Raw genomic sequence first — 10,581 nt, 5'->3', positions numbered from 1 at the left:
CAGCAGCACTACCACGACTACAAAAGGTTTGATCAGGCGACCCTGCACAATGGCCAAATGTCCTAAATGATAGTGGAAAGTGTGCACTAGTAACAAGAGGACCAATACAAGAAACAGATATAGTCTTTCCGCAGAATACTGAAAAAACTTCACGTAGATTTACAAAGGAAAACTACGAAAGAGTCATGAAAAATGGGGAAAAGATATATCGAACATGGCTTCTGTATTCAGTTAATACAGACTCAGTCTCAGGGCCGTGTGAAGTAGGGGTGCTGAGGGTGCTGCAGCACCCCCTGATGGAGGACAGGGAATCTGCACGTCCACAAGATTAAATGGAAATATAATTTAAAAAAAACGAATTTTCAGCCCTGATGTAACAACATTCATAATTAAGTAAAGATAACACCCTTTTCATCCCGGTTACAGTTTCCATTTGCCCTGTACGATGAAAGTGGGGGATGTTGGCTTATCAGGCGCCCGCAGCTCACACCAGTGCATGACATTAAGGATTTTGGGAGCAATTAGCTTAGATGGCCCTGAGCCCAATAGAGATTGCCCTGAAAAGCAAGCAAATCTAAATCTCTTTGGTCAAAATGTCCGGTCAAAAATAATTTCCCTTTAGCGCAATACNGNACTTGCGTTTGTCCATATCGATCAGATCTAGCTAATGATATGACTACCTAACCCGGTTGCATAGCGACGCTTATTGTTTAGGTGCCTTTTAATAAGCAGGTAGTCATATCATTAGCTAGATCTGATCGATATGGACAAACGCAAGTNCTGATGGAGGACAGGGAATCTGCACGTCCACAAGATTAAATGGAAATATAATAAAAAAAAAACGAATTTTCAGCCCTGATGTAACAACATTCATAATTATTAATTATGAATGTTGTTACATCAGGGCTGAAAATTCGTTTTTTTTTTATTATATTTCCATTTAATCTTGTGGACGTGCAGATTCCCTGTCCTCCATCAGGGGGTGCTGCAGCACCCTCAGCACCCCTACTTCCCACGGCCCTGTCAGCAGCAGCTGATCTCTCTCTCCCGTCAGATTAGAATTTACTTGCGTTTGTCCATATCGATCAGATCTAGCTAATGATATGACTACCTGCTTATTAAAAGGCACCTAAACAATAAGCGTCGCTATGCAACCGGGTTAGGCCACAAAGTATTATGCATTTGTTTACATGCCCACCAGAACCCCGAGGCATTACCAACAGATCAACGCACAATCAACCTATACAGGACATCTCTTTCTCCACATTAAAATTTACTATTTTTATCTGTCACATACTATTCTTGTCTGTCACATAAGTGGCGCAACTGATGCGGTATTGGGCTAAGGGGAAATTATTTTGACCGGACATTTTGACCGGAGACATTTAGATTTGCCGGTCTTCAGCATATTTTACCGGTCATAGTCCGGTAATTACCGGCTAACGGGAACTCTGCCCCACGCAGCACTCTCATCTGTTTGTCATTGCTGGTGTCATTTTCTGGTTGCTAACGCCATTGTAACACATAATCACTGATGTCCCGCTGTAACGGTGCTGTGATCTCATCAGAACAGAGTGGGCGAGCTGACCAATCATAGCACACTGGGCTCATAGGGAGGGGGGGGCAGGAGCTCCAACAAGCCGTTAAGGACAGCGAGTGAATACACATGCTGTACATAGATGCTGAGTTTGGAACATTGAACAATGTAAATCTATTCTAGTATGCCTCTACGATGGAATTATGATCAGTAGAAATGGCCATGACATGGGACCTTGAACTCAACACTATATTAATCAAAAGGAGAAATATAAACGTTACTTTTTTACTGAAATGATCAAATAAGGTCAACATTTCATAGTGTTTACTCAGATCAGTCAGCTGTGTGGGGTTACTTAAACTTTAACCTGTTAAGCAACATCTTGCAAGAAACAGCGTCTGAGGGCTTCTTAACAGTTAACAAACTATGAATGTGTCATACCCACTTAACAGGAAGAAACTCAGCTACCTGACAATAGGAACCATTTTTACCGAAACAAAACACAAGTCTAACGCTGAGCCTCTGAATGAGCACTAAGCGAAAGAGTGCTAACGCACTTAGCACATAACTCACGGTAGAAATATGTTCATCGGATCTGCACAAACAATATATCATATGAAAGCTGAGATTCCACAGATTCCAAAACTCGCGGCAGCAAAGGCGAAACTGTTGAGGCAGAATCTCTGCTTCGCGCGTTCCTCTATGAGTTTGTTTTAAAAGAAGGAAAAGTCAAAGCACCAGGATAAGGGTTAAACAATAATCTGCTTTAATGGTAGAAACATACAATACATCACCCAATCACCTAATCACCTAATCACGAAGCACTCTGCAGAGTACTCCGGGCTCAGGTTCTACCACCGTGTGAGACACGTCTCACGAACGGCCAGTCAAAAACAAGAGCGCCGATCTTCAAAATGATCACAACATTTATACACAGGTGGGGAGGAGTTTTATCGCTTGCTCTTCCCTAGCTATTTGTTATTGGCGAGTTCACTTCTGAGCGAGCTAGCCAGTGAGTTGGCAGTGTTCCATTGGTCGGTTTCACTTCTGGGCGGGACCCCAGGTAGTGGGTCAGCAGTTGTTGATTCCCCATCTGTTTCTTCTGTGCGCGTGTGTGTGTGTGTGTGTGTGTGTGTGTGTGTGTGTGATCATTTTGCATGCAAATGTTTGTCTTGCATGATTCTCATTATCTGATCAGATTCATTGATTGCGTTACTAAAATGAGGACAGTGTTGAAAATGGACTCTTTTGAAACATCCTATTCCTGTGTTCCTACATTGATGTTTTAAGCGGTAGTCAGTAATATGGAAGGGTCTCACACGTTTATCTCACTGGTTGTTTTTGTCTCGTACTGCCGCTCCGAAGGCGCCGTCACCGGACTTATGGGTAAGCAGAGCGGAGAAATCCTATTGGGCAGTAGTATGAACTTTAGAAACACTTAAGTTTTCTGCAAATTAAAACTTAAATTCAGTTTCTAGTGACACACAACTCTGCCCACAAATGTGCTCTATTTATTATTCTATCATCATGAAAAGCAAAGGTCTGCAGATGAAGAAATAACGCTTCAACCTTTCTCCTCAAAACCTCCTTCCTGTCCTTTACGATACCCCCACCACCCGGGTCTTTTCCTTTATCAAACCCTTTTAAAACCCAACGCTCCGACTCCCATCCTCTTCCACAATACCCCACGACCCCCTGACCGTTTATAGCATGACGAGCCAGCTGTAGAGCCCCAGCCAGCTGTAGAGCCCCAGCACGATGACCACAGACACCCAGAAGAAACTCACGGAGGATGGGAAGACGTAGGAACCGCCCAGAGCTTCACCCCTGCAGAACCTGTGCAAGAGAGCTGGGGAGACGCTGGAGTCCCTCAGACGCACACCAAACCCAACTGGGGAGATGCTGGAGTCCTTCAGACACACACTGAACCCAACTGGGGAGACGCTGGAGTCCCCGATGTGAAGGAGAGCTGGGGAGACGCTGGAGTCCCTCAGACGCACACCAAACCCAACTGGGGAGGCGCTGGAGTCCCCGATGTGCAGGAGAGCTGGGGAGATGCTGGAGTCCTTCAGACACACACCGAACCCAACTGGGGAGATGCTGGGGTCCCCGATGTGAAGAAGAGCTGGGGAGACGCTGGAGCCCCTCAGACGTACACCGAGCCAAACTGGGACAACGATGGTGCCAAAGCGGTGCAGGGGGGCTGGGGAGAAGAAGGAAAGGTAGGGTCAGGGGTCTTTAAAACACCACAGCTTAAAGCCTGGAAATCAAGGATCCCTCAAACACTAGAAGTCACAAAAACCCTTTCTTTACGGTTCACCTCTTTTTTCTGAGGCTCTTCTGCGACATGATACTTTATCCTCTTTAATAATGCACCTTTCTGTTATGTTCTGCTACAGAGCGCGGTGACCAATGGCTCGGACGGAGACCTCCCCCCAGGATTCATCTACAAGGTTAGATTACTGAATGCTCCATTGACTTGGATTATAAATGAATGCTGTGCACTTTAGAATGAGGTTGTGGGTGTTTCTGCTGCAGGTGAAAGCGGTGCATGAATATGCTGCCACTGACGGCGATGAGCTGGAGCTGAAGGTGGGAGACTCTGTGCTGGTTCTGGCCTTTGAAAACCCGGACGAACAGGTCAATAACAAACACTTTCTTCACTTCCACTTTATCTATTCCTACTTTTGCAACTACCGATCATGATGATGGCAACATTTAAACTTGTATACTTGTTAGTTCATTATTTATATTTGAAAGGAAGCTACTCTTAAGGACATTGCATAATAATCATTCCCAACTTTGTCACATACAGAATTGCGACAGTTTTAAATGTTGTGCATGACATTATGACCTGAAACACAAGTACTTGGTCATGTGTATGCATTACATCTTGTAGTTTTGGTTCAGGAAAAGACCGTTTTTTTGGGTCAAAACGTACAAAAAATCCATGTTTTGTTTTTCGGTGTTCCTGCAGGACGACGGCTGGCTCCTGGGTGTGCAGGAGACTCACTGGTTGCAGAAGAAAGATATTTCAATCAAAGGTGTTTTCCCTGAAAACTTTACTCAGAAGGTTTGAGGTTCATGCAGCAGAAGTACTTTGCCCCAAACCCTTCAGAATTATAGATAGAACTGAGTTGAAACGTCAGTAAATGTGCGTTTACACAGCAAAGTGTATCAGTACATGATTCCAAATATTCTCTGAAATACAAGCACATCTAGATGGCTACGGTCTCTCATGAAAACATAGATAACTTATTAACCCAACTCCCTTTTGGTCAATGAAGCGCAATCCTCTAAATTAATATAATTAATTATATTGTTTTAATTCCCTTTCCTGAATTATTTATGTGTTGAAATCAAACAAAACTCATGTCATGAATGTATTGAATGAATGTCAAAATGTTTTATGTATCATCATCGGGTTTTTGGAAAGAAATATGTTATGAGAAATGTTCACAGTTCCTTGCATGAAGCATTTGATTGTATTATCATTTATTTTTGTAACATTGTGATGACAGGTGGCTTTGCTGGAAGAAATGTGGCTCAGATTGAAAAAAAATGCAGATGACCCAACTCAGAGCCCTGGGGAACGCCACAGGTTTAAACAACATTATCAAAATCTATTACAGTTTCTTGTAGGACTTTCAAAAGGGAACATTAGTTTTTCATTTATTTTACCGGCCATTTTGAAGACATGACTTAAAGTGTGGCTTACATTTTCTAACAACTTTTATTTAGATTTTTGAATCATATTTACGTTGATGGATAAAACGGATAACCCCACGCAAACTGTATTTTTACATTGTGTGGGATTAACACATAAGGAATCAGTCCAAGTGGTTAATGTTGCACCATTTATTGGATCAAGTCAGTGTCATTAAAGATGAATAAAACAACGTGTGGTGTCTCAGTGTCTTGTGTTGTGTGCCTTTTGGGAAATGGACTGTATTTAAATATCTCTTTACATACTATGAGTCATTCTTCCATTCACACCTCATTCATGCAGAGCAGCACCACTTGCTGTAGGGAAGCTAACACTCACTCACTCACTCACTCACACACACACACACACACACACACACACACACACACACACACACACACACACACACACACACTACACAACACACACACTACACACACTACACACACAACTACGACGTAACGTAACGTAACGTAACGTAACGTAACGTAACGTAACGTACTACTATACTATACTACTACTATACTACTACGACTCACACACACACACACACACACACACACACACACACACACACACACACACACACACACACACACACACACACACACACCGTTGGTCATTGGGCTGGGATCGAACCAGACACAGTCACCCTGTAGTTGCCTTTTGCACATTTTTACACAACCACTTCTAAGTATGTATATCTTTTTTTGCATTTATTGTAGGTGTTCTTTTAAAAAATATATATATTTGCTCCTATTTCTCTATTTAATTCACACCAAAGACCTGAAGCTGTGAAGACCTACTTGGCAATAAACCAAATTCCTAGTAGATCTCCATGGAGACCCCCCTCCCCCTCCACCTAACAGAGATTTGGTGTTAATGAGTATCAGAGTCCTAGACACACACACACACACACACACACACACACACTAACTAAAACTATTCTCTGTTTACCTTGTTGCCCGTGACCTAAATGTGTGCAGGTCGGGGTTATACATTATCCAGGTGCCGGACAAGGGGTTATTGATGTGTGGCGGAGCGCGTTTGCATACTGATTTCCACGGCTGAATTATTGACTAAGGTTACTCCCAGTTTAAGGACAACAAAGCTGGTTACCATAGAGTTTGGAGGGAGTATAACTACCGGAGGAGTCTCAACTCCAACAAGCAGATTCCTCGAGCAGATCCTCAATCAGCAGCAGGAATTTCTAATCATGGTGAGCTTCTACAGTTTTACACATTTTAACGACATGCTTGTTGCTTTCTTGCTTGAATATAAAGTAGGAATCTGTCATTTAAAAGCTGTGTCGCAGATCATTTCATCCTAATTCTAATTTCTCCTCTCTTTGTTGTGCAGCGTGAATGTCTTTCAATCCATGTTGGTCAGGCCGGCGTGCAAATGGGTAATGCATGCTGGGAGCTCTACTGTCTGGAGCACGGCATCCAGCCGGACGGCCAGATGCCGAGCGACAAGACCATCGGGGGGGGAGACGACTCCTTCAACACCTTCTTCAGCGAGACTGGAGCTGGGAAACACGTTCCCAGAGCCGTGTTTGTGGACCTGGAGCCCACGGTCATCGGTACCATCATCAGATCCTCTTCTTGAGACTTTTAAAATACAAAAAGTAGGCCACCCCATCCATTTTTATGTTGAATTTCTTTCCATTTACAGATGAAGTCCGCACAGGAACCTACCGGCAGCTCTTCCACCCGGAGCAGCTGATCACTGGAAAGGAAGATGCAGCCAACAACTACGCCCGCGGGCACTACACCATCGGAAAGGAGATCATCGACCTGGTTCTGGACAGGACTCGTAAACTGGTGAGTTTTTAAGCAACTACTTCCTATTTGAGTTTATTCAAGTCAGTCACAGAGTCATGATGTTTTGTTTTCCTGCAGGCCGACCAGTGCACAGGGCTCCAGGGTTTCCTCATCTTCCACTCCTTCGGAGGGGGAACCGGCTCTGGCTTCACCTCCCTGCTGATGGAGCGTCTCTCCGTCGACTACGGGAAGAAGTCCAAGCTTGAGTTTGCCATCTATCCGGCTCCTCAAGTGTCCACGGCTGTGGTGGAGCCCTACAACTCCATCCTGACCACCCACACCACCCTGGAGCACTCTGACTGCGCCTTCATGGTGGACAACGAGGCCATCTACGACATCTGCCGCAGGAACCTGGACATCGAGCGGCCGACCTACACCAACCTCAACAGGCTGATCGGACAGATCGTCTCCTCCATCACCGCCTCCCTGCGCTTCGATGGCGCCTTGAACGTGGATCTGACGGAGTTCCAGACCAACCTGGTGCCCTACCCTCGAATCCACTTCCCTCTGGCCACCTACGCCCCGGTTATCTCCGCAGAGAAGGCCTACCACGAGCAGCTGTCAGTCGCAGAAATCACCAACGCCTGCTTCGAGCCCGCCAACCAGATGGTGAAATGTGACCCTCGCCACGGGAAATACATGGCCTGCTGTCTCCTGTACCGCGGAGACGTTGTTCCCAAAGAGGTGAACTCCGCCATCGCCACCATCAAAACCAAGCGCACCATCCAGTTTGTGGACTGGTGTCCCACTGGCTTCAAGGTGGGCATCAACTACCAGCCCCCCACCGTGGTTCCTGGAGGAGACCTGGCCAAGGTGCAGAGGGCGGTGTGCATGCTGAGCAACACCACCGCCATCGCAGAGGCCTGGGCGCGCCTGGACCACAAGTTCGACCTGATGTACGCCAAGAGGGCCTTCGTGCACTGGTACGTGGGAGAGGGGATGGAGGAGGGGGAGTTCTCCGAGGCCAGAGAGGACATGGCCGCCCTGGAGAAGGACTACGAGGAGGTGGGCACCGACAGCGTGGGAGACGAAGGAGAAGAAGGGGAGGAATACTAAGGTGTTAAACATCTTCAGTCAAGCCACAATTGTACTTCAAATGTCACAAAACTGTAACAGAATATAAAATAAAGCTAATATGGTAAGCATCTTTGTGTTTCATGTGTGCTACCAGAAAAGGTCATGTCTTTAACAATGAGAAGCCGAGCAGGAATGTTGCATCCCCCCCTTCCCCTTTTATATGTGCTGACGTTTAGTTTCTCACACCAGCTATTTGTTCTGCTGTCTCTGCTAAGATCAGCGGCCAACAGAGAGGGAAAAAGTAGACCTGAGAAAAGAGTAACTAGGGAGACTAAATGTTCTGGCAAACATGACTTGCCAGAAGGAAGTGGTTTGTTGTTACATCTCCAGGGTTACCTGCAGGCGCAGAGGTGAAACCAATACCAGCCATTTATCTGAAAACAATAGAGTACGTTTATATGAACACAATGGGTCTGATCACTAACTGGGACTTACTCAAGTGTTTCTCTCTCAATAAGGAAAATACCATCTCTGGGGTCTGAACAAAACAATGCATATTACATCATTTTAGGGTTAGCAGGTTTATAAGGCAATGTGATGAACAAATACCCATGCACCTGTTGAAGAAGTCACACTACTAGCACATCTCTGTAAGGACACACTTTGTTAACATCTAACTGTGAGTATTTCATTGCATGCATCCAGCTCCTTTCTATTTATTTGGTGTAGTAAAACCCATTGGAGCTCTCAAAAGTCAAATACTGCTCTAATGCAGAGGAAGTCTGTTACCTTTGCATTGCAGATGGATCTTAACCAAAGTGCTGATGCAACGGTGATCTGTAACAAAAGCCTGTTCAGGTCACCCAGGAGGTATTTGTTTTCTTACCTCTGCCAGATAAACACTGAGGCTCCAACATTTTAACAGAATATTAAATGTAAACACTGCTCCATGACAGAATGTCTTCATGCATGCAATATATTTTAGTTTGGTGAATGCAAGGTCCTATCCAACAGCAGGCAAAATGTTTGTTAAGATGTCCTTTATTTAGTTTGAACCCCCCTGCTCACTGCACAGCAGCAGAAGCGAGCAGGCCTTTCATTTAACATGTGTAATTGGAGGAGGGGGGGGTGCTGTTACGGGTCATATGTCAAAGCCTCTCTGCCATTGTCGCTGGCTACTCGTTTGTGTAAGAACAGCTGTTGTTCCTCCGATCCGAGCACAGCAGTTGATCTTTTTTTCGTGCTCCCCCTCCTCACCTTTCATCATGTTTGCGCTCATGCAGCGTCTCCAGTTACCACAACAGAAAGAGGCTGTTGCCAGGTTATGCCGTGCTATAAAGCCGCTTGGCTGCAGCGCTAACGTACACAACATCCCCAGCCACTCATCTCAGGTGAACGAGGGACTGCTACAAAGACAACATGGTGAGGACTTCTTTATTTTAAAGTTTAGGCAACACACCCGAAAAAACGTAACATGAGTTATACGGAATAATCCTCAGAAAGACACTGATAGTGGTGTGTGTTCGGCCACAATATCTAAAAGAGGCAGTGTGTGCAAAGTCATTGGGTTGCACGGTAGGACTCATTAATGCCGTAGAGGTATTGGGGAATTTTGTCAATGTTTCATCCACTTACAGGAAGTTAGACGCACTCTTTGTAGCTTTTAAAATGTTCCTGGTATCCGATTGGGACATACTGTTTGTTTAGTTTGGTATCTCTGGAGCGTGGCTTGGTTACTAGGTGTCAACAGCTCCTCTTTAGGGGAAATACCACTTAGCACTGGGATAAATTCACTTAATGACTTTGTTTGCTGAAGCTACCTTGGCTGGTTTAATTTTCTTCAGTTAAATAATGCATCTCATCCTCGTGTAGCTGACTTTAACGTAAGTGTGTTAATTCTCTTGCACTATTTTATCTGTTTACTTGTCTTATTTGTATAGGTCCTATATATATATTCATGTTGCATTGTTGGAGGTGACTTCAGTTTTTCATTACCATATCTACACTGTAGCTAATGTGTACTACAATAAAGCCTTGACGCTTGAATCTTAATGAGTTTTTATGGTATGCAGGAAGTTATTGACATCTGATCCACTTTCTCTCGCAGCGTGAATGCATCTCCGTCCACATTGGCCAAGCTGGAGCTCAGATAGGCAATGCATGCTGGGAGCTCTACTGTCTGGAGCACGGCATCCAGCCGGACGGTCAGATGCCGAGCGACAAGACCATCGGGGGGGGAGACGACTCCTTCAACACCTTCTTCAGCGAGACTGGAGCTGGGAAACACGTTCCCAGAGCCGTGTTTGTGGACCTGGAGCCTACGGTCATCGGTACGGTCGTTATTTTCAAATGCAAAGGTGCACTGTAGGTTAAACAGAAGTTGAGAGCTCCTGATTATATCCTTTCTGTTTTTTGTTTACAGATGAAGTCCGCACAGGAACCTACCGGCAGCTCTTCCACCCGGAGCAGCTGATCACTGGAAAGGAAGATGCAGCCAA

General features: G+C 45.1%; 2 protein-coding genes and 1 long non-coding RNA gene across 3 annotated transcripts; all 3 read left to right on the top strand.

Annotated features, from left to right (window-relative positions):
* Positions 1-3,800: 3,800 nt before the first annotated feature.
* LOC104949665 (uncharacterized) lies at positions 3,801-4,565 on the top strand. Its single transcript, XR_798825.1, has 3 exons — positions 3,801-3,990; positions 4,076-4,177; positions 4,515-4,565. It is a non-coding gene; the product is annotated as an uncharacterized lncRNA (long non-coding RNA).
* Positions 4,566-6,360: 1,795 nt separating this feature from the next.
* On the top strand, positions 6,361-8,213 carry LOC104949664 (tubulin alpha-1A chain). The gene is made up of 4 exons (XM_010776057.1): positions 6,361-6,462; positions 6,603-6,825; positions 6,918-7,066; positions 7,145-8,213. The coding sequence occupies exons 1-4, from the start codon at positions 6,460-6,462 to the stop codon at positions 8,120-8,122; spliced, it is 1,353 nt and encodes a 450-aa protein (XP_010774359.1). The 5' UTR covers positions 6,361-6,459; the 3' UTR covers positions 8,123-8,213.
* A 1,179-nt stretch (positions 8,214-9,392) lies between these two features.
* On the top strand, positions 9,393-10,577 carry LOC104949669 (tubulin alpha-1D chain-like; the record flags this gene model as incomplete). Its single annotated transcript, XM_010776060.1, has 3 exons — positions 9,393-9,505; positions 10,191-10,413; positions 10,506-10,577. Coding segments are annotated over exons 1-3 (298 nt in total), but the record flags the coding sequence as incomplete, so codon positions are not given.
* Between the last annotated feature and the right edge of the window lie 4 nt (positions 10,578-10,581).

The sequence above is a fragment of the Notothenia coriiceps genome, unplaced genomic scaffold, assembly GCF_000735185.1.
Source record: "Notothenia coriiceps isolate Sejong01 unplaced genomic scaffold, NC01 NC01_scaffold00016678, whole genome shotgun sequence".
NCBI classification, from domain to species: Eukaryota; Metazoa; Chordata; class Actinopteri; order Perciformes; family Nototheniidae; genus Notothenia; species Notothenia coriiceps.
The sequence above is the reverse complement of the archived record's forward strand: the minus strand, read 5'-3'. Positions and strand labels throughout refer to the sequence as shown.